General features: G+C 43.7%; 1 protein-coding gene across 6 annotated transcripts; it reads right to left on the bottom strand.

Annotated features, from left to right (window-relative positions):
- Nucleotides 1-210: 210 nt before the first annotated feature.
- Pdk1 (Phosphoinositide-dependent kinase 1) lies at nt 211-21,483 on the bottom strand. 6 transcript variants are annotated; one of them, XM_035879414.2, is made up of 4 exons: nt 21,403-21,483; nt 6,080-6,319; nt 4,387-5,931; nt 211-4,303 (listed from the first exon to the last, which is right to left on the bottom strand). In XM_035879414.2, the coding sequence occupies exons 1-4, from the start codon at nt 21,466-21,468 to the stop codon at nt 4,193-4,195; spliced, it is 1,962 nt and encodes a 653-aa protein (XP_035735307.2). In that variant the 5' UTR covers nt 21,469-21,483; the 3' UTR covers nt 211-4,192. The 6 variants fall into 6 exon arrangements, with proteins under 6 accessions (XP_035735307.2, XP_085518220.1, XP_035735310.2 ...); XM_085662094.1 differs by lacking the exon at nt 21,403-21,483 and adding an exon at nt 14,373-15,637; XM_035879417.2 differs by lacking the exon at nt 21,403-21,483 and adding an exon at nt 12,014-12,513.
- Nucleotides 21,484-24,600: the final 3,117 nt, after the last annotated feature.

Below are 24,600 nucleotides of genomic sequence, written 5' to 3' on the forward strand. Positions count from 1 at the left end.
AATTCAATTTAATTCATGTTTCCTTTATCTTTGAAAAATTATTTAATATGTAATACAAGATTTTCGCAGGAATAAAATCAAACGAACAAGTGTGTCAATTGGCCATTAATTTCGTTTGTAATAAAGTGAATAATGATACGTGTATATATATATATGATTAGAATTAGGATCGAGGATTTTTTGATGGTTTTCATAAAGAAAGCAGTCGAGTATATGTTTCGGAAAATTTACTATAAATAAATTTGATGTTAATAGGTTTCGTCGCCTATAATATCAATTACGTGCTAACTATTTACAGTCTTTATCCTTATCCTGTGTACGAGTGTGTGTTTGAAGTGCATGTAAGATGTGTGTATGTGTGTGTAGATGTGATCGAGTACGCATGTTGGGGCCCGGTGTGAAGTGTCGATCGTGTGTTATCTTAAAATCTGTATACATTTAGTAATACTGCAATGAATAGTTTGAAGCGTTTCTATCGCATCGAAACAGTAGGCATTTCAATGTTCGCAAGGCCTTGCCTGTTATTGCTTGCGTGGCCCACGGTAAAAATGATCCGTGAACACGAATTTATACCACTGATTTTGTTTCTTTTTTTGTTAAGTATTCGTCTCCTTCCTATATACGCACTAATACGTGCGTATTATACATAAATTAATTAAATTAACTAGGATTTTTGTATTTTCCTTTGAACTCGTCGCGCGCTGAGAGGCGTCTTCGAGCTGGCATCGCTTCGCGTCGATTCGCGAATACATTTTCTTTAATTAGAACTATATAATACAAAAGAAAAACTGAATACGACGCCGCTCGAAGCACATAGGAATCTCAATACCATGATCTCCGAGTTGCGATTTCGAAGATCCACCAAACATTTTTCGCCTAACGTACGATTAATCTAACGAACCACCTCGTTCTTTCCTCGCGTACACGCTCTTCTTTACGCCTACTACAACTTTACAGCAGTAAGTCTACATAAAACGTAGAAAAACAAGATGCGGCTTGGCGTAAAGAACGCGTGTGAAATAAAGCTGCATTATCGCGCTTTGGTATGTGTCGCGAATGTCTGAATTTTCACGTTTAATATATATCTACAATACCTCGTTTTGATCGATCGATTGAATGGAGATCGATCGAGGGGAGAGAGAGAGAGAGGAGTGAGAGAGCACGATAATAAAGTAAAAATGGAACGAACGCGCACGCACACACACACGCACGCACACACACACACACACACACACACACACACACAAAAGGATAAAGACTTAAAGAAAAATAAAAAATAAATGGAAAAATGAAAACATCCTCGCGAGAAAGAAAAAAGTCGTGCAACTAGGAAAGAGGGAAGAAGGCGGAAAATTAAAAAAAGAACGCGAAGATGGAAGAAATTCGTGCGAAGAAATTTCCGTTTTTCTTGGTCCGCTCGCACCGTACGTAGCCCACCAAAAGCGGTCACTTTGGAAAGAGCCACTGGGCGCGAGGACAATGCCGGATCTAAAAGAAGAACCGCCATTATTTCGAACACATCGAGCTACGGCTCCCTGCTCCACGAAATTCGACCTTACATCCGTTCTTTTCACTTTCCGCACAGTTCTCTCTATTTTTATATACCCTGTTTAAATCTGCGCTCACGAGAAAGTCGATCATTACGCGCACTCCCACTATTGTAACATTGAAATTTTCAACAACGAAAAAAGACTGAATAAACGCACGTACGATCAAATTCCTTATTTTCGAGCCTTTCTCGTCCCGGCGAGTGGCATCAACGAATTCTATCCTAATTTTTGTATCCTAAGACTAAGAATTTCTTTTGTACACAAATTATCTAACTAACTATATATATTCACATTCTCATAAATATCGCTCATAATAACATTATTTATATATATATACACACATGACATGCGTGTGTGTGCGTATATATATATACAATGCGTATAGATAATGATAATGTACAAGTATATAATATACAGTAAGAAGGAATTTGGTCGTACGATTTTAAGCCAAAGAAACGAGGCGATTCATCCCGATTCCTATTTGACGATCGTCGCGAAATATATTTACAAAGTTTCTAACTTTACAATGACGTTGTAATGGGTTTATACACGCTTGCGTATTGTTTCTACTATCTATGTGTGTGTACATATACGCAATTACTAGAGAGAATATATATATATATATATATATATATAATAATAATATATATATATAAAGATATATACACACATTTATATACAATATTCAACGCGGTGTTATAGTAGCGATGATAATTGGTAATAGCATTAATAGTAGTAATAGTCGCAGTGGTGGTAGCGGTAATACAACTAATGCGTAACATCTATACAGACTTCTTAAATCTTATTTTGAAAAATACGAAGAGAAGAAAAACCGAATGAAAGAAAAGATGGAACAAAAAAGAAACAAAAAAGAACTAAGAGGAAAATAAATAACGTAGGACGAATACGCTTCTTCTATAATAAATAAACGAAAAATTACGCGTTTTTAAATCTACGAGGAAACAATACTTATATCGGCGATATTATAATACATACAGCTACGTAGTAGTTAACAAGAGCGTTAATAATGCATCCTAGAGTTATTAAAAGGTATATAATTATAGTGATAATAATGATGACGATATAATAATAATAATAATAATAATAGTAATAATAGTAGCAATAGTAATAATAATAATAATAATAATAATAATAATAATAATAATAATAATAATAATAATAATAATAGTAGTAATAATAATAATAATAATAATAATAATAATAATAATAATAATAATAATAATAATAATAATAATAATAATAATAATAATAATAATAGCGAATAATGAGATAATGATAATGATTGGCTTAACGCGAATGAAAATAAGTTATACTCGCGCACGCGAATAAGAGCGAATTTCGGTGCGCTTTCTCTAAATATATTACAGTTAGCTATTTCTTTCTTAAAGCTAAGCGAAAAAATGAGACTATCTACTTAATCTAAATAGGATCGCATTTGATTTTTCTCGTGTCCTCTTCGCGGTAGGAGAAAATCATCGTTTACCAGTGCACTCTCCAACTTTTATCGACGCAAACCCATCCTGCTCTACGTCGACGTACAAGACGATTTTTGTTCTATGTGTTTTCGAATTGACGTTGTTCTTTTCCTTTTGTCTATTATCTTTTTTCTCTTTTACTTCAAAATCCGCAAAGGCCCGATAAAATGGTCGCGACGAAAAAATGGAACGAGAGCAAAAACCCGAGGAGAAGCGAATCGATGGTGACGCGACGAGAACACACACTGTTTTGTACTTACAAATTACGCTAATTATTAATTCTAAATATATATATATATAATGGGGATGCATAAACATGCATCCTCGGTTCGCAAAGACTTTGCCTTGCTTTTCGAGTGAAATGGTTCTTTTCTATTTACAAGACAGGTACATAGGGAGACGAAAAAAGTAGAAAAAAAAGAAAAAGAAAAAAAAAAGAAGAAAAAAAAAATAAATAAATAAAAAGATCGAATACGAAAGAGTCGCACGCACGTTCGACCAATTGTTTCTCGGCTGACGTAACAAAAGTAAGCGATATTATTAAAGCTGCAAAGGGGATGGTGGTCCGTATCTAGATTCCTTCCAATATTTTACCTTTTCTATTTCGTCGATCCGCTATAAACGTCATCTCTTAATTTTACATTCTCATTCGGCCTTTCCTCGAGTCACTTCTCTTCTAACCGTAACTAGAAATTTCGACTATAAACACTTTATAAAGAATTTTCCTAAAGCTTCGCACGACGCCGCGTCACATTCACGTTACATCGATGAACGACCGATACGGCTTTGCAAATACTTGTCCCTAAACAATTCCCTCTACCTTTAATGTCTCGAAGCAGCTTGCCACTGCCTCTTGCAACGATAATTTATCTAACTTTAAGAAGATCCCTCGAGAATCAAGGGGGAAACGACCAAACGATCTAGAGTACCTTTTCTAAAGTAGAAGCGACATCTATCGGTCCCTACGATGTCTTCCTGTGTGTGTGTGTGTATATATATATATATGTATACACACACACACACACACACATATAACAAATTCTTTCCTATATAATGTGAAAATTCGAAAGGATGAAATCATCGAATCTCTATCGTCATCTTCTCGGACGATCGAGTCGTAATCATTGCTCTCGGACAACTTTCTTCTTAAGCGGTAGATTCCTGCAGGCCGTAACAATGGACTCGCATCTCCTCGATAGCTCTACACCACTCTAATGCGAATCCCTCGGGATCTTCGAGATAATACGTCCTGTTTGGCTGTAACGCAAAAAAAAATTGAGGTTCGATTAGAGAGAAGAAAAATGAAACGACATCAAGTTCGTTTCGATATAGAAACTTACAGTATGGACAAAGAAAATCTTAAAGTTCTTGGGCTCGACCCTGAGTTCGGGGCTCCAGGGTATCTCACCCTTGAGCACCATATTGACAGGGTCAACGTAATATAGGTGAGGTCCGGTCGTGAGCAAGAGCATTCTCCGTCTAGCGAAGAGGCCCTTTCTCTTGTTGACGAAGCCTTGCTTCAAGATGAGATTACCCTCGACGAAGACGTCCCATTGACTGGACGTTCGTTGCTTCTCCAATCGATTTCTGATCTCCTCGGGCGTGAGATCGGCGATGTTACTTTCGGTGCCGGAGGTCCTAGTCTTTCTCGGTTGTCTCTCGGCAACGGTGGCAGCGGCGGCAAGTACAGTGGCACGTCGGGCGGGTTTGTCGATGACTCGTTCGCTCGGCTCGTTACCACTAGGAGGTTCGGCATTGTTATCCGCGTTGTTCTCGTGTTCGTCGTCTTCGTCTTCGTCGTCGTCGTCATCGTCGTCGTCGTCATCCTCGCCGATGCCAAGACCGAGAAGTCTCGTTAGTTGCTTGTCGTCGAGGCCGGGCTCGAGATGATCTGGAACTCTGTACTGCGACCTGAGTTCCTCGTGCTCCGAGGTGCCGGGCAAATAGGGATAAATCGGCGGTGGCGTTTGTTCGTGGAGGGTCTCAAAGTCGACACCCTCGAAGAATGGATGAGCACGAATACTGGGATAACCGGCGCCGTGCTCGTCCTGAGCGCCGAGTCTTTCATTTGGTTCAAGCACGAGAAGTCGACTGACGAGGGACTTGGCCAACTCGCAGAAGCCATCGGGTATTTCGTACTCGAGCTTTAAGATCTTTTGGAATATCAAATATTCGCTCCGCGAACGGAACGGTGGCAAACCGGCGACCATCTGGTAGACGATGCAGCCGAGCGCCCAAAGATCCGACGCTCTGCTCGCCGTTTTGTCGGTCAGTAATTCCGGTGAAACGTATTGCGCGGTGCCGACGAAGGAACCTCTGCGTTCCTTGCGACTCTGCTGTTGCTGTTGCGGCTGCTGTTGTTGCTGCTGCTGCTGCTGCTGTTGTTGTTGTTGTTGTTGTTGTTGTTGTTGTTGTTGTTGTTGTTGAGCGTCATCCGCCGGAGATCCCATCACTTGCGGTGTCTCCGGATCTTTTAGGATTTTAGCACTGCCGAAATCGGTAATTAGCAGATGCATCTTCTCGTCCAAAAGTATGTTCTCCGGCTTGAGATCACGATGAATGATGCCAAGACCGTGAAGGTACTCGAGACCACGTAGGATCTCCGCCGAGTAGAACTTGGTACATTCGATGTCAAAGGAGCCAACCTTATTGATATAAGGTAAGAGCTCGCCGTTTTTCGCGTACGATAGAACGAAATAGAGTCTTTCTATGTCTTGAAAGGTGCAGAACAAACGCACGAATGAGTGTTTCGCTGTCGCGAGCATGTTCAACACCTCCTTCTCGCGTTTCACGTATTCGGTCTTTTTCTCCTTGATGACGTGACGCTTTTCGCACACTTTTATCGCGTACTCCTTGCTGGTATGAATATCCTTGGCGAGGTAAACCTGAAGGAGAGATTTAGATGTTCAACACCTGCCTTTCTTAGAAAGAGAGAGAGAGAGAGAGAGAGAGAGAGAGAGAGAGAGAGAGAGAGAGAGAATTCCTAATAGCAGAGAACGGGGAGAAAGATGACCAAAAGAGAAAAGAACTTACGGTGGAGAAGCTTCCCTCGCCGATCACCTTGACAAAAATAAAATCCTTCGGAGTGCGCTTGTGCGTGAGCGGATTTACGGTGGTAAGCGAAGGGTTCGTAGGAACTCGGGGCGCCAAGGTGGCTGCTGGCGCCACTACACCGTTGGTCACGTCGTTCGTCGGTGGAGACATTTTGGATACCGGCCCCTCCACCGTTACTGCCGGCTGTGGCGAAACGGTAAGCGCCTGATTCGCCACACGCTGAAACAAAAAAAAAAGAAAAACTTTTCTTCGGAGGAACTTTAGAGAAACTTTGGTCGAGGATACGAGCTCGAATAAGGTGTAGCCTAGCGTTAGTTAGCGAAACGCGAGGAGGAGAGCCTACGGAGAGTTTGGTATCCGGTACTCTTAACTCCTCTCATCCGGTAGCATCGGGAAATCGCGGAGCGGAAGTCGTCGTCTGACGTCACCGCACTACCAACGCGGCACGTGGCCCCACGCGTCGAGGGAAAGAGAGAGACAGACATAGAGCTTTATCCTCCCACGCTACGCGAACGATCCTCGATCGAAAAGCGAAGGAGACGTCTTACGCATTTCCGCTACTCGTTTTTACCGCGTTCGGACCATCGACCCTTAATCTTATCATTTCCTGTCCCGAAAGACGTACTTCAGAAGCAACGCACTTCCGCCGAAATACGAGAAGACGATAAATAAGATGATACGGAGAGGTAAAAGTGCTCGAGGAAAAGCACAGGTACCAGATCATCGTATATCGACTCCGTCGGGAGATAATGGAAGAGATAAAAGACGTGCAACGGTTCAATTTCGTGATACGTCACCCACGCTTCGCTTAGCTCGCATCTTTGTAGGTCTATGCACGAGATATTCTACCTGAAAGATACAATAATAATCTTTCTTGAGGACTTGAAAGAGAAGACAGGCGATTTGGATGTTGGCACAGGGACGGAAGGAAAAGGGGGAAAGGGAGTGAGAGAGAGAGAGGACGTTCACGTTCTTCCCAGGCCGGTTACGAGGCGGGCCCCACAGCGTCGTCAACCATCCGTATCAGGCCGTCGACCTTCTCGAGAGCGTTAGCTCGAGAGAAGCCTTGTCGGCCCTACGCGATGACGTTCCGAGGAGTAACGCTCGAGTTACCTCTCTCTCTCTCTCTCTTTCTCTAGTTTTTTCTCTAGTTCCCCCTTACTTATCTCTCCTTTATACTCTTATCTACGCTTCGAATCACAACTCGAAACCATTTCGTCTATAACGCTCGACGAATTTCCCAATAGCAGGGCTTATGGAAACGTTCCATAGTGAAAACCGAGTATGCGCGTGCGATATCGGAGCAAGTTGCCCCATTTTCCAAGGAAAGAGAAACGAGAGCAGGCCAGTCCCTTTCACGAGAAAAGCCCTCGTCGGAAAAGTGGATTTGTGAGACACCGCGCACAGTGGAAACGGTGACCGCGTTTCTTCCTGGTTGCAAATCCAATCCCTGAAACGCGTTTTGATCTAGTACACGAGGAGATACATCGGCCCCTTCTTTTTCCCCCACTTTTCCTCATCCTCTTCGGGGAAAAAAAAAAGAAAAAAAAAAAAAAAAAAAAAAAAAACGCACGAGAACGATAAAAATTGTTTCGGAGCAGAAAGAAGAACGACGAAGGAGCCCAGGAATTTTCCGAAAGACGGAATCTTTTCTTTTCTTTTCAATGCTTTTGAGTCTGCTTTGCAGTGACTCTCTTTCTATAGGATATATGCGACAGCATAGTCGCACGTATAGCACGTAGAAAAGAGAGGAGCGAGCACACACGTACGCACGCGTACGCATTTACACACGAGAGAGAACGAGTGGCATTCCAACGGACATTCTAATTTTAGCTTTGCTCGTTTCTCTCCTTCTCGCACGCGCGCCTTTTTTCCGTCCTTTATAACTTTCCGACCTCTCTCTCTCGCTCGTTCGCTCATTTCTTCCCTCTCTCTTCCCGCTTACATGGCGGTTGCGTTTTTTCGTGCCGCAAACGGTGCTGCACTCTCACAGCGGCACGCAGTACCAACCATCTCAGTGGTTCTTAATTTTATTCGTTGCAGCCGTTTATATGAAATAAACGTCTAATCATTTCTACGCCATACGATTATTGAAATATTCAAAAGTCGAATTGCAATGTTTATTAATTACTTTATTTTCTTCGAACGGCGATGTGAAATAGAAAATGCAATCCAAGTGAGAGTCCTTCTTGAAGGGATGAAGACGACGCGAAGAACCACTGGACAACACGGTCCACCACCTTTCTCCCTGCTCGTCGTTCTCCCTTTGCGCGAGCGGCGACAGACGGCAGTGGCGGTGGCAGCCACGACGGATGGACGGACGGATGAGAGAGAGAGAGAGAGAGAGAGAGAGAGAGAGAGAGAGAGAGAGAGAGAGAAGAGGAAGGAGGCCGATCTCCGGCATCCCCACTTTCGTGCCGTTTTTCCCGAGAACACAGAAGGGACTACGCCTATCGGCGGCGGCGGCGGTGGTGGCGGCGGCGGCGGCGCGGCGGCCGACACTTTTGTCCGTGAATGAAATGTTTTGCATTCGCAGACGCTGAGAAACGTGTCGCGAGCACAACCTAAATTAGAACACGCGGCGATCCCTTGCTCCAAAAGCGAGAGACAGAGAGAGAGAGAGAGAGAGAGAATTTTATTGCACTAGGCCATGCACAACTTCTCAAGTCAGTAAAAAAGAACAAAATACGAGCAGATATAAACTTAAAATATGTAAATAACGTAAAAAATATAAGAAAAATAAGGGGAGAAAACGCCGCGTAGAAAAGAAAATGGAAAGGGAAGAAAGGAGGGCGGGAAAGAAAAGGGAGAGGGTAAAGAGGGTAGTAGCTTTTCCTTCTTCTCGCGCTTTAAGCGTTATCGATCGAGACGCAGTGCTTCGGAAAAGAGAAGTAGCCGGGGTCAATGATGAGGCACGATTTAGACTAGCTTAGAGTGCTTCTTCCTCGAACTTATTGTTGGATATAATGGGTGCGTAGTATGCGTACGCTGGCTGTAGTAGTAGTAGTAGTAGTACGGTAATGTCGTCGTCTTTTTCAAATTTCACTCGACTACGTTAACCTTCCTTTACGTATCAAGACATTGTTTCTTTAACGCTTTAGCACAAGAGGTGGGGAGAGCGTAGGCGGTTTGTTGTCAAACGACCGTACAAACTACTATTGAAAATATCTATTTTCTAACTTTATCAAAGAGCAGAGACTCTTGACAAATAAGTGAGCTCGACGAAAACATGTTTTTTTCGTCCGCTCGAGAATAAACACTCGGAGGAAGAATCTTGATTATCCGTTGGAGGGGTTCGAAGTTCAGACGAGCCTATCGGTGGTGACACCGTTCTCATCGAATTCTCTCAACCTCGAAGACTTAGTTTCTCGTTCTTTCCTTTAATTCGCCAATGTAATTACGAGAAATCCGACGACGTTTCTTTTGCGATTCATTCTGCGCGAGCGTATATACGTACACATGTATTTACATACCCACAAACATATATATACATATACATATACATATATATATATATATATATATATATATATAAATATAAATAGGAAAGAACGCGCGTGATACACGAAAAAGGAATCTAGACCGAATAAAAAATCACCTGGCAACTGGTCTTCCTATCGAAAATTCCGCGTTCCGTCGCGAACCTGTTTAAAAAATCGACTCCGAAGGCCTCTGTAAACAACTTTCGAGGCGAGTCGTTCGCAGAGAGAAAGAGAGAGAGAGAGAGAGAGAGAGAGAGAGATTACGTACCGCACTCGCGCGAACTCGGCTTCAGGCGAATTTATTTAAATTCGACCGAGCGTAAATTATTCATGCCGCGAGGCAGTATGTTAACCTCGACTCTTTCATCTTCTTCGTAAGCGAGGTATCGTTCGCTATTCGCCTCGAATACACCGCAAGGGATGCTCGCTCTCTTCCCGATCGTCTAACGCGACACGAGCGTCTTATTTAGAAATAATTTCGAGCAACGAAAAAGCCTTCTTTACGTTTTCAAGCTCGTCTCATATCTTTTTTAACATTTTTTACTTTTTCCCCCATCAACGCTCCGGTCTTCCCCCGTCAAAGAAAAACAAATATGTAACTTTTTCGCGAAGAGAAAGTTAGTATGAGCACTTGGGAGGAAACACACTTTTCCGCACAAATCGCTTGGAATATTCTATCTTCTACGATGTCTCTTTGCGAAAATCTTACCTTGAATAACTTCTTAAGCCTCCGGTAGCCGCGATGTAATCGCGACACGTACTGCTTGTTGGAATCCAGTTTGAATGATTAAAGCCACAGTTGCGCGGAAACGAAGATAAGAAAAATCGAAAACCGAAATGATTCGAGGAAAAACCAAAGATGTATATTTGCTTTTGATCGCTGCTCCGATGATAAACCTTCGAGGTTGCGGGAAAAGAAGAAAAAAAAGAGGAATGACGGATGAGTCGTCGTCGTCGTCGTCGTCGTCGTCGTTGTTATTGTTGTTGTTGTTGTTGTTGTTGTTGTTGTTGTTGTTGTTGTTGTTGTTATAGGTGGTGTTGTGTCTCGTCGGTTGGAGGATGGATCGATTTAGTAGTAATAGTAGTAGTAATAGTGGTAGTAATAGTAGTAGTAGTATGGTAGTAGTAGCAGTAGTAGTAGTTGTGGTTACTGTTACGTGTTGCGTTTTTCCGTCTTACGTTAGAAACTTTTCTCTTTTTTTGCGATGACAGGAATTAGAAGAACCGATAATAATAATGGCAATGATGATGACGATGATGTGGACGAAGTCGATGGTAATGGTCGTCAATGTTTAGCGGATTTCCAAACAAAAGTCCCGATAGATATATATATATATATATATATATATATATATATATATATATATATATTATGTTTCCTTCGGATAAGTGTGTCTCTCGGGAACGATATACGCGTATATGTGCATGCGCGGGAACCGAAGAACGAAAAACACGTTCGCGGCCATAGAGAGCCGTTCGCTTACTGAATTCTACGCTTGGCGGGTCCGGGCTGCTAACCCGCGCTTTCTCCCCACCACGAGTAGCTCTCTTGGCGGCAAGCCTCCCCACCACCGAGTACGACCTCTTCCTCAAGCGTTCTATCCCCTCTCTTCGAGCCTTGCTCGAGCCCGCATCCGGGAGCTTCGAGTGGGGTGCGCGCGCGCGCTCGAGAAGCTGCTTTTCTCTCTCTTCCTCGCTCCGTAATTCCCCCCACCGCCCCACCTACGTCATCGTTGTCGTCGTAGTGTCGGTAATCTTAGTCGTAGATCGTAAAGCACGCTCTTACCACTGTGGTCAAATGCGAAAATTACAATGAAAGCACGAACTATGCCTCGAGTCTTCTCTTTCCTTCTCCTTCTCTTAGTTGATGCTAACGACGTAAAGAAAGAAAAGTCTCTTTAGGAGACTTTTTTTAAGTCGAACGTAAGAAAAAAAGGGCAAGAAAAATAGAATCGGGAATGGAAGAAAAAGGAAAAGGAAGAATAACGACACGATACGCGCCCGTTGACATCGGCCTACTATCACGAGGACGAATAAACATTCGGAATTGTTTATTGGCGCGGCGACGAGTTCGCGTTCGAATTTGACCGTTCGAGGGGAAAAAGTCCATACGGTTAGTTGCGGTAAGGAGGAGGGGAATTTCGGTTGGCGCGCATGCGTTGGCGCCCCGGCGGGGATACTCGAAGCGACGGCGCCACTGTCCCCACTCCCTGTCGCCCCTACCATCTTCGGGCTCACAGAGTGCGCTCTCTCGCCTTGGAAGGTAGGGCACGCGCGAATGAACGCGCGCGCACTCTGCGTACCTCCCTTTCCTCTATCTTTTCTCTTTCTCTCTCTCTCTCTCTCTCTCTCTCTCTCTCTCTCGGTCTCCGTCCTTCTCGCGCTCGCTCTCCGTGTGTTTGTTTGTTTATAGTCGTGTTCTCGGAAATACCCGATACGAGTAACGGACTCTTGCGGCGCGCGCGTTGCCTCGCATTCCCATTCTGGCGTTGCATCCGGTCGGTTCTCGGATTCCTCGAGCGTTGCATCCAATTGCTATTCCGCCAACTTTTCTTTTTCTTCCTTTCCTTCGTCTTGCTCCTTTATGTTTCCTTTACGACGATCTTTTTCCTTTTCAAAAAATATTGCTTTTCGAAAAAAAATTCAAAGAACGGCGATCGATCGTTGAACTTAGACCGTCGATACACCGAGGAACAAACCGCTATCTTTGAACTTGACTTTTAATCTAACAACGCTAATCTTTCTTTTTTCTACGAACCTCCACGAAGGCAGATATCGAGAGTCACGATAAAGATTGCATCGCGTTTCTAATTCTCGCGAAAGTAACCTAACTTCATCGTGCACGTTCTCCTATCTTGAGATCGAAAAACAAATATCGCGTACGATAACGAAGCGGCACGATGAAGTTTCATAATAGATCGCACGCTATCGGAAACTTTTGGCGATAAAGAGTTTTGCTTTTTTTTTGTGCTTTTTCTTTTCTTTTCTTTTCTTTTCTTTTCTTTTCTTTACCTTACGTATGATCAACTAATTATCGAAACAAAGCGATTTTATTTTCTTAACCGAGATGGAGAGTTTGAAAGAAAACAATATCATTCGACGCGCTTTAATTTTACTCGTTAATATGGAAGCTCTTTCAAATGAACCTTGATTGTACATATACATACACACACGATAAGACACGACTATTAGATAATGACGCGCGACCGTAAGATCGTTAATGTTGATCGTTTGTTTGTTTGTTTGTTCCTTCGAGAGTTCTCATTCGTTTCGCACACACTTGACTTGGAATTTTTCGTTATCGCGATAAAAAGTAATGACCGTTGATCGCTTCGACTGTAGTTATTTCAACATAATATCGCGCCAAACTATGCGGTTCAAACTTTTGAAAAGTCATGCGTTCTGTTCCCGCGTGCGCGTGCGCGTGCGTAGATGCAATTCCGACGCGACGCGTTCGGCTTTTCGAAACTTACACATCGACGTGGACGATCAATTTTCAAAAAGTCCAAGAATATCGGGTTACAACGCGATAACTGCCTAATGTTTGTTGTTTCGTTGCTTCCGACGATACGTGTATCTTGTTTTCCAGCGTGATCGATTCGCTTTACTAGACTTTACTAGAAATACCAAAGTCCAACGAATGAGAGAAAGAGGAAAAATGGCGTTGTTTACTTCTTCCTCGAATCTTAGGACTTTATAGGCGGTTCTTCGCACGGTCGATATGGAAAAACGCAAGTACGTGGAAAAACGTTTAGACCGAAAATTTTTCGTTTCGAAAATCCCAACGTAAGGTTTCTCCAAAGGAACTCTCTGGCGCGTCCCTATCGTTATCGTCGCGTTCTAAACAGCTCAGCGATAAAGTCAGAAGGTAACTTTTCCTTCTCCATCGTATAACGCGCGCTAGAGTAGATTTTCTTTCGCCACGAACCGACGCAATCGTTTCTCCGAATATTTATTCAGAGCAAATCGAGCACGTCAGAGGTGCTATAGCGGGCCTCTCTAGTATTCACGTGACGATTCATCGATCGCCGAGAACAATGCTAAGTCGACTCGAGTAACACAATGACAGACGTGAGCCGTAGCAACGATAACCTCGCGACTACCTCGCCTACTGGCGTTGAACCAGGTTCGTCGAGACCAGAAAAACGCGCTCGTGACGAACCGGAAATAAATGTGACCGGTCGGTCAATTAACAAATGCATGGGGATGCGCAATGCATTCGATAGGATCGTATAAAATAGAATTTTTATACGAATCATTACGGCAGCGGTCTCGTCTACATGTGTCGCCTCAAAAGTTCGACATACATCCAGTATCGCGATCGAATTCTTTCTTTATCGACCACCTCGTAGAATCTCAATGATCCTAGGTAAGTTCTTTCTTTGCGTTTGATTCTCACGTTAATACAAACGCGACAAGTCGAAAGCTGCATAGGCTCTTATCGATTACTCGAGAACGAAAACAACGATCTTATCGTGGGACGTTACTTGCGAAGGCTAATACCGATTTTATAAGAGAGATTCGCTGCGAATAATTAGTCAAAAATTCGTCCGATAACGACGTACTTTACAAAGCGCGTCCTGTACAAATAAGCGCGTCCTACTTGCGAATAAAAGAAAAACAACAAGAAAAAGAAGTATGTCGAAATATGCACGAGCAATGTTCGATAAAGAAGAAGAGAGAAAAGCGCGAAAGCGATGTTTGACTAACCGATAATGCGACTTACTCGGTAATAAACAAAACCCTATTTATACCGTTTATCGGCTTGTTTACGACTGTAGGACACTTACTGTAATGTAGTAAATCGCGTAGGCAGCGTGAATCATTCGTGGGCAGTCGATCTTCGAACTCATTCACGCTCTCTCCTCGACGATTCTGCGGCGGACGATAAATGGCGATCGTAGTGCTCTCTCCCCTCCCTCTCTCCCTCTCTCTCCCTCTCTCTCTCTCTCTCTCTCTCTCTCTCTCTCTCTCTCTCTCTCTCTCTCTTTCTCACACACACTTTTTTACTCGGTGTATGTGCACGTGCTGCTGGGCTGCTGTTGCTTCGTCTCTCTCTTAGCCGTCCGTACATACATATACGAGGAGTATACGTGCATGCGTACGTGCGTGTGTGTGAGTGAGTGAGTGAGTGAGTGAGTGCTGATGGAGGTGCCGGCGCCCGTCGTACCGACTCGATCGACGGCTAATCGCATCCTCGCTTCTTAATTAATCCCCGATGATAGGGCCGAACTTCGTTCGGCACGAACGCTCGATAAGCCGTTGCCGTGCACGTGTACAGAAAGTGTCGTCCGACAGCGGCTGTGGCTTGTGACTGGCGTCAATCCTCTCTCTCGAAAACACAAAACAAAACGTAACGATACGAAGCGTTTGACGGTATAAGTCTAGAGCATCTTTTATAGAATCGTTACTAATTATAACCGAAAGTCCCTTTTCCTTCGTATTCCATCTCCCCTTCCCTCACTCTCTCTCTTTCTTTCATTATATTCAACGATTGTGTTTCGTCAGTCCTATCAAATCGCTAGTTGATCTTTTTCAATGGGAAAATTTTTAACGACGTTCGATGCTTCGTCTTGAAATGGAAATGATCAATTTGGGACAATGCGGAACGAGGTCACGCCGATACGCTTCGTAGAGAACTTTTGCGACTCTACGCGAACACAGAAAGAGAGAGAGAGAGAGAGAGAGAGAGAGAGAGAGAGAACATTCGGAGAAGCTGGGCGAGCTCGATTTACCGTTATCCAATAGACGCACAACCTTCTAAACACATTTCTCCGGGTCGCCGGACTTAATTTCGTTCTGTAACAAAACTACACTTCGAAGCGGAACGAGAACCATAAATTAAGCTCGTCATTAAAATTCTATTTATAGGTTGCTCGGTCGCGTCGTTTTGGAAAATCTTTGCGAGATCGGAAACTCCTGACCCACATTGTGCCAATTCAGGCGCGAGAGACACGAAAACGAAATGGCAAATCGAAGAAAACGGATTGAAATGGAGACAAACGGAAAGGAGAAAGAAAGGATCCGAGAGACGGCGAAACGTAACTGGCAGCAGAACGTTTGTAACATCGTCGACTCCTCTCGACTCGTTTCGATTTCTTCGAGCTCGATGACGACACCTCGGTGATTCGTTTTCTCTCTTTCCCTCCTCTGCCAAGGAAAATTTGGCAGGCCCTGATTCGCCTCGTTGAAACAAATATAGAAAGGTGCAAAGGTCGATGCTCGTTTCTCCTGCCATGAATAGGAGTCGCGTACGAAGATACAAATCCATTTTTTCATTTCCTGATTCGTATTACGGCGAAGCACGAAAATGAAGTGTATCCACTTAAGGGGCGATGTATATCGGCTCAGGCAGGAAAGCTCGTACACGTCGATGATAAGAGAGCGGCGATCGGAGATAGGTGAAAAAGCATTTGGCACGTGCCATTATATCGTCCGTGTATGTAATACGCGCTTGCTTCTACCTAACTTGAATAGGAGGAACGTACGTCGATGTGCCGGGGGACGTATTAGCGTTTCATCGATCAATCGTAAATATCGAAATCGGAAAGGAAAAGCTCGCTGAGTGGTCAGCAAAACGGGCAAAGGAAAAAACGAAAGCAGGAAACGAAAGGACGTCTTTTGATGGATGCGTCCAGGCTATACTTGGGCGATTTCCTCCTAACGGGATCTAGCCCTCCCCCTCTTTTATGTTACCTCTCTGGAGGTCTCTTCTTTTGTCCAGCGGGGTGGGGAGGAGGAGGAGGAGGAGGAGGAGTGGGTGGGGGTGGGGACAGATGAGCGTAGAGAGTCTTTGCCCGATTTGTATTCGTCGTTGGAACTGCTCGATCGGTAACTCGATGAAAACCCACATCTTCTGCACTCGGAAAGTTACGGTGGTTGTGTCTTTGAATACGGAAAGCAGCCTACGATAGACTATTGTCTATCGTCCGGACAAAGGAACGTGTAATTTTCCTTTACCTTTTAGGATCTACTCGAAACGGTTGGAACTTTCGACTCTCGGGTTTTACGACCACTCTCTCGCCCCGGCCCCCCTCCCGCCCCTTATCATCATCCAATTCTCTCCGTTGTCTATAGTCGCGTTCGTGTTTTCGGAAGGAACACGAGAGAATGTAGAAGACGAGTTCGAAGCAAGGTCGAGAAGAGAGTTGTTGTCGTAAACAGGTATACGTTGTCGATCGATAGAGGAGAGGTCACCGGATAACGCCGAATGGTTGACCTATTTTGAGACCCTCTCTCTTTCTCCACGTCTCCCTGTCGTCGCTTCAAAATATTGCTTTTGAATATCTCATTTGATTTATTTCAAAGTCTACGAACAAATATTTCGATCGCTTCGCACCACCGGAGACTGTTGTCTGTAAAATGAAAATATTTTTTCTCCTCTCTCTCGCGCGTATATTCGAGCTGTTTTCTTATTCGCGTGTAAAAGCGTCGACTGCTTTATGCGTTAGTAAATCGGTTGGCAACAATAAATTTCGAAATCCATGTGTGAACGATCGATTAAGCGAAATGGCGATCGACCGATCATCCGTCTTCCGCGATCGCACCTGCCCGACCGACTCAAGCTGTAAAGAATCAAAATCTAAGAATTTTTACGTACGACGATTATTTTCCATCTCTCTCTCTCTCTCTCTCTCTCTCTCTCTCTCTCTCTCTCTCTGTATACACACACCCACACACACTCACACAACCCTTCAGAATGTGTGATTTCACGGACACGCTCTCTTTCTTTTTTTCAGTTCGACGCGAAAAACGAGGCGAACCGTAACGTCTCTTGAGTTGTTGCTTCTGCAAACATTTATGCACCTGTTTAAAAATATTTATAGGACGGCAGGCCGCAAAATGAGCAAATATGTCGTAATTTATATCGAAGAAAAATATTTGTTAAAAAAAAATCACAGCACATCATTATCGTGGACGACAATTTACGGTAATGCGAAGCGGGCTCCTTTATGGTTCTTCGCGGGGGTGCTCCTTCAAGGAATCATTTTATCGCACATTTCAGTTGCGCTCCTTTCGAGTTACCCTTTGAAAATATCACTTTTGGAAGCAATAATTGCAAACTGATCTAATTACGCTTTATAGAATCAACATCTTCTCCGACGATTTTATTGGGAAAAACTTTAACGCATACCACGTATACGATATATACAATAAAAGACGCGATCTATTTGAATAAAAATATAAGTAATAAAGAAGTGCTCGTCGTCTGTTACGATCTCTTTTCCCTTCGTATCGAATAGATTCAACGATCGCGAGAGCTATTAATAGCGAAATTTCGTTTCTAAAAGTGCCATTCTAAGTATACCAAAAGCGTCGTAGAGTTCTCAAAATAAAACGCGACGAAGAATATTTTGGAACCGGCTCGTAAATGCTTTTGCGCGTCTTTTCGACGAGACTCATAAATCAAAGGAGAACGAATACTTTTGGGAAAGGCCAGACTTGTTATTGAAATGACGTCTCGAGTAAAACGAAAGAAAGGATGAAAGATAAAAGAAGAGCTCACTTGGAAGACCATAAAGAGAAAAATATTTTTGGGTCTACAAATGGTCACTCTAAATGGTCTGCTAGGTAAGTACGATCGTTTCTATCGTATTATTTATATCGAGTTTACAATGTAACAGGTAAATGTTTATTTACGATATTCTTACCTGAAAAAAATTACCTTAGTAAATTCTCAATGACTTGCTAATAATATAGACACGGACAGACAGATACGCACAAATGCTTTGGATAGTTCGAATAAACGGAGAAAATTTGACCATAGTGTCTTTCAATATGACTAGCTCTCTTCGTATTTGCCAATGGCCAAGGTGAAATTAATCAAAGAACTCGCTATCGCGTCGCATTAACTACTTGTTTGCTTTCCCCACGCGTCATTCGTTTGCGCGTAATCGTTCATTTAAATGAAAGCGCGACTTATGTAACTGATTTCAATAAAAATACAATAAGGATATAACACATTGATTCGAGACCGCTTTATTTACCGGCGTTTATTTCGCGTAGACGGGAAGGAATTGATGCTTTTTCACGAGAGATAATTAATGCATTATAGCTCCCACGAGAATAGCGGGAAGGCAGAGTGGGGAGGGAGGGGGGGGGAAGGGCAGGGCTAAGAGAGAGAGTATCCGAACGATGCAAAAGTCTTCGTCAAATTTGCATTACCAGGTAGAAACTTAATGATTTATTAATGCCGCTCAAAGTCCTACGATTACGTTAATTACACATAGCGACGTCACGATTTTTTTCAATTTTCAAAAGTCTTTTTTGCATTTCCGTATTCTCTCGGAACGAAAGAGAACGAATGTTGCACGATAAAATATGGCAGAGCGATCGCTACAAAAAAAGCCTGTTTGCCGTAATCGCGTTAATTGTCTGCAGGGAGCCGAGTATTTACGGAATATTTTCATTTCTTCGCGGGTCGACCGACCTCCTCCTCTTGTCAATGTTTATTCACGTGCGATATTACAATATAAACGCGTATACTAACGCGCATAGTAGCACGACACTCAACGAGTAACACGCTTTGCAACTTAAAGTAACCTATAATGCTTATATAAATATATATATGTATGCATATTTATGGATGTACGTACAAGTGCATCCGGATCGACATAAAAGAATATAAAATTTCTATTCTTTTTTCTCTTCCATTCTTTTTTTTTCTTTCCTTTCTCCTTATCTCAATCGTCAATGTGAGCGAGCAACAACGGTCCATCTATCTCTCCCTTTCAAAGTGAAATTGAACGCGTACGCTCGGTCTCGAGAGCGTACCGCGTTTATGTCGCTCATAAACGAACTACGCTCGGTTATGAAGATAAATAACGAAGACAATAAAGAATCACAGTGACATTTTTTTCTCTCCTTTCCTCCACTTTTCCTCCCGTTTTTCCACTTTTTTCCCCTTTTTTTATACGCAAACTCGGACTCTTCTCGTCTACCTTCCGCGGCGTTAATAATAAAAATGCGGTTGCAGTCGTTGAAATTGTGTGCCTGGGGATAAAAAGGGAAGAAGAAGGTAAAGAAAGTACGGTCGCGTCGGTGCGCTCAAAACAGTCGTCGTCGTCGTCGTCGTCGTCGTCGTCGTCGTGGGTAAACTTTGCATACCAGTGAAAATTCAACTCGTTTCTAACGTTTCTCTCGTATATAAAGTCATAAAGCACGGATCTTTATCTCTCACGTCGTCATTAGTAGGATCCAGCGTACGATAAGAAGGACGATGATGAACCCATTCGAGGATACTCTCGCGTTTCAAGTTTATGAAAGATAATCGCAGAGTCCAATTCCGAAAGGGAGGGAGAGACTCGAGTTTCGTTCATTGATTGAATTCCCTCTCAGGATTGCCACCTGCACGCGTGCGATCGATAAAGAGAAATAGATTATGGAAAGGCTCGCGCGTTCTTATCCAATTCGTCTCATTGTATGTTAAATCGCGATCGTAGATTATACGACGAGAGATCTCGTATCTATTGCGTCTTCGGCCGTCGAGCTGATCCGTCTTACTTATTGGAATTCTCCAAAATCAATGACTACGAACGAACAAAAGACAGTAGAGGGAGCAACGGTCCTATCGTAATCCCTAACTTTCTCCGTCTTATTTTTCAGGAAAGAAAACGAAGAACGCGTTTCAAGAGTCTTTTGAAAAGAAAGAAAAATACAAAGACTAACCTTTCTTAGAATATCTTTTTAGTCATCTTTCGTAATCTTTGAGTTTTCAACGGCGTAGTTGAGGGAGAGAGAGAGAGAGAGAGAGAGAGAGAGAACGTAGACAATGTTTAATGCGTCATACGTAAAAATTATCGAGCGTGACTCGTTGAAAGTGTTAGAAAGCAGAAAGAACAATCGCGTTTATTGCACTGATGGAGAAGAAGACGGATACTTTGGCGCACGTATGTACCGGCTGCGTCGTTCTCTCTCTCTCTCTCTCTCTCTCTCTCTCTCTCTCTCTCTCTTGTCGGAGAACAACATCCATCACTTCTGCCTTTCTAGTACTTTCCAAGTAATTAATCAAGCACCCATTGTTTCTATCACCCTACGCGTTTCCGATAACGCGTTATCGTAATCCGCCGTAGGAGAGTTCGTAGCGGCGTCCTATCGTTTATGGGGCGCGAGCCATGAGATACTTCTCGTTATAGTTCCTCCTTTCATCGATCGATCTCGAAATTCCCTTCCGGGAAATTCATTTGCGAGACATTGAACAAAGAAGCAAGAGATCTTTCGTCGAACGATGCGACGATACGATACGACGAAACTTTGATAAGAATGGAAAAGAAAAAAAAAAAAAAAGAAATGAGAAACGGACAATCAGCGCGCGTAACGTCTTCGTTTCTTGACTTTTTTCACGGGGATCATCAGAACGTAAGAGCATCGCATCGCAATCGAAAAGCGAAGTATATAAGTCGTCATCGAAAGGGACGTTACGAGGGATCGTAGCTCTTCTTAAACGCGTGTGAACGTTTCAATCGTACAACGTACTCGATGAGGAGATACGCCTTGTGAAAAAGGTGTGAATGAACGAGACGAGACGAGACGAGACGAGACGAGATCGCACGCACATATGTACACGCCGTTTGTACACGCGTACACCTGAAAAGACACATCCGTCTGTATTTGCAAAGCCGGAAAACGTCGGTGTCGATATAATTTCTGAACGACTGCGCGCACGTGCGTCCTCGCTAGCGAACCGATGGCTTTTGCCAAGGAGCTATTCCTCGGTTAAACAAAGAGCTCGCGAAGAAGAGTACATTCCATTTTGGAAGAAGTACGACTCGCAGGCTCTTTTATTAAAATTTTTATTAAGGAAAAAAAATGCGCACTCACCGAGAACAATCGGCGCGTCTTAGTCATCAAGGAGAAGGAACAACGTTGACACTTTTTCGAGTACATGGATCAAGGGAATAATCGATTTAACGAAAATTTCTCCGATATCGACGTGGGATCGTTGACATTTTCGCGAGGCTGTTCTCGCGCGAGACTCAATAGAAAAGATCGCACGGCGCAGAGGCGGCAGCGGATTTCTCGCGCGCGCGTTTCGACGAAAGAATCGCGCATGGAACGCGATCGTGCGCTCTCTCCCTTTCTTTTTTTCTCTTTCTCTCTTTTATCTCTATATATAGGACCGCGCGACTCTCCTCCGCGTTCGTTCAGAATCGTCGTGAAACAACGTGAAAAATGATGATATATACTCGAACGTCTACGTTCGCTCGTGAATGAGCGACAAAAAAAAAACAAAGAAATCGCTTGACGATCGACGTAGACGATCGTGGCGCCTCTTTTGTTAGAACGAAAATGGGCGATAACGTTTAATCGTGAAATCGTTACATTCGAGGCTTGTGTTACGGTAAACTACGTAAGAACGAACGCCTGGGAACGCGATGCGTTGCGAAAGGCGAATGCACTGCTGTCGCTTCGACGCAAAAAGCTCATATATGCATTTAGCACAATGGCATAGAGGTGCGATAGAGGCGATATTACCTGACGTCGTGTTTTCGCCACGTGACGATCGATTTCGTCGTCGCCTATGACGTCGATCGAGCGCGCGTGCTGACAGCTGACGAACGTTAACTCGCAATCGCTCGTTCGTCGAGGCTCGTAAACTCGTTATCAGGAATGGTAAAGAAGTGGTGATTAAATTTGTAGTTTGGATTTGTAGAGAAACGTTGGAGACTCTACCTAAGAGTCTTTCCCCGTAAAATATGAGAAGAAGAAAAAGGCGGCTTTTAAAAGGTCCCCTTTAAAATAATCCGCATTGGTTAGCGCATTTGGTCAAAGGTAGCTTGCTTGGTCGAGCCCCCACCCGGAAGGAACAACTTACGAGGGTAAGTGCTTAATTTCTTTAAAACGATCTTATGATAAATAGACCATATAATAAGTAGGGGCTAACCCGTCCCTAGTAGCGATCGACAAAGAAGAAAAAGGTTAACCCTTTTCGCTTTGTCGTTGGTTATCGTCGTACAGGAGAGGAATCTCCTGGGCCGATCGAGTACTATTTCATAGGGCTCGATGAAAATCATCGGGGAACCTTGGGAGAAACGGTGACGCGTGTCGGCATGCGAATTACGGATACGAAATGATTTCGGTGTTGACGAGGTCTTCGCACGTACGCCCTCGTGTTTATGCGTGTTTATGCGCCTACGTGGGTTCACCGTCGCACTCGGTCGCCGAAGAGCGTGAGTGTACCGAGATCGGCCGCTATATTTACCTTAGGAAAAGTCGCCTTGCCAAGTCGAGTAAGGTGTCGCGAGTGTATAGTGATAGCTGCTGCACTGGCTGCCGGATAAATCCAGTTCGACGCTAGAACGAAGACGAAACGACGTAAACATAGTCGGGACAAGTACCGAAAAGCTATCCTCACATCTGTCCAATGACCGATATAACACGATATAACACGTATCCATCGATGGCCGATCCGTTGGTATAAATTTTCTCTTAAGCGGACGGACGCACGTTCCTTGAAGAGTTAGGCGGTCTCGGAGTAACGCAACTTCTCTTTGAAGTTACTTACTTCCCGACGGCATATCCCACGGGGCGCATCACGGGCTTCTATCTTCGTGTGAACGAGCCTTAACGTATTCGTTGGTCCGTCACAAGCAGTGGAGGGGAAAAAGAGTAAAGATAGCATCGCGGGTATATCTCTCGAGCTAGTCTCGCGGTGCTAAGAGAGTTAGGTCGGTTATTTCCGTCATCTCTTGAGGGGTTCACGACCTGGAGGCCGAAGGCTCCTGCATGACGTAACTCGTCGCGTCGCGTCGCGTCGGCACGCACTGACCGACGCAAAACGCGCACAGGTGAGTTCTCGAATATATACGATATAAACAACGTCAACGGCAATCGTTCATCGAGATCGATTAACAGCGAAGGAACGCGATAATTAATTTAGAAATCAATTAACTCGCGAAAATTGAAAAATCGCGGCCCGATACATTTTGTGCGTACAAGTTCAACAGGTATCCTTCCGAGTAAATTTTAGCCGGATGGATCTGTAGTACCCTTCCAGGCCGTTGCCAATGTTTGCTCGTCGCTTGACAAAAGGTCAGAATACTGGGGGGAAAAAAAAAAAGCCCGATCGTACCAATGAAACTTTTAACATAGACTCGATTACGGAGAAGAAATACGGATCTGTTTTCGCAGCGGATTCGACTAAGATTTGAATATAAGAGAGAAATTCCGAAAATAAGGTAGATAACGATACTCGGGAAGCTTCGAATTTCTCTGTCGATAAATTTCCAAGGATCGTCGAACGTACACCACCTTCTGGTGGAATTCCAAGCTACGTATGCGGGCGACCGACGCAAGTGGCTGACAGTTCGTTGAATTAAAATCACGAGGAATTGTCGGCGAGCGTTTCAAATATAAGACAGAAAGATCCAATTCGCCGTCGAGTATTGGTTCTTTGCGCGTGGATCTTAGAAGAAGGCCGAAGGAAACGTGACAAGGGTCCTTTATACGCGCGTGCTTCGCGCTATCTAATACCTAATAAAGTGATAATATAAGATTTCTCAGAAAGGGACAATTACCGCGATACCTATGGCCAATTAACGAGGAAAGATTTAAAGTAAAGATTTTAAACTTGGCGTTTCGTATATAAAGTTAAGCGATCGAATTGGAGGAACCTCTCGTTGTTACCGATTCGTCTATCTTTATCGTCGATGAAAAAGGTCTGCTTAAAGAGCAATCCTTCGACGCATTCCCTCCCCCCAGAGCCGCTCTCGTATTTTCCTCTCGTCACGTCATCTGGCCGTACGTACGTACGTACGTCAGGAGCGTGCAACAAGGTCCATATGGGAACCGGTATAGAACCGGTGACAGTCGGGAGAGCCACATCCGGTAGGAACATTTCTGTTGCACGATCGTTCCAGATAAATAACGTACACGTTCGTGCGGACACGAAGTGGTTTCTCTTACGTAGACAAATCAACCTCGTTACGTTGCTCTTATTGAAAACTTAGCCGCAGACACCGAGGGTGAGTTGCCTCCGTCCTACATGATTTCCAACTTTTCTTCCTTCTCTCTCTCTCT

The sequence above is a fragment of the Vespa mandarinia genome, chromosome 1 (assembly GCF_050613455.1).
Source record: "Vespa mandarinia isolate Hongniang chromosome 1, ASM5061345v1, whole genome shotgun sequence".
In the NCBI taxonomy this organism is placed as follows: domain Eukaryota; kingdom Metazoa; phylum Arthropoda; class Insecta; order Hymenoptera; family Vespidae; genus Vespa; species Vespa mandarinia.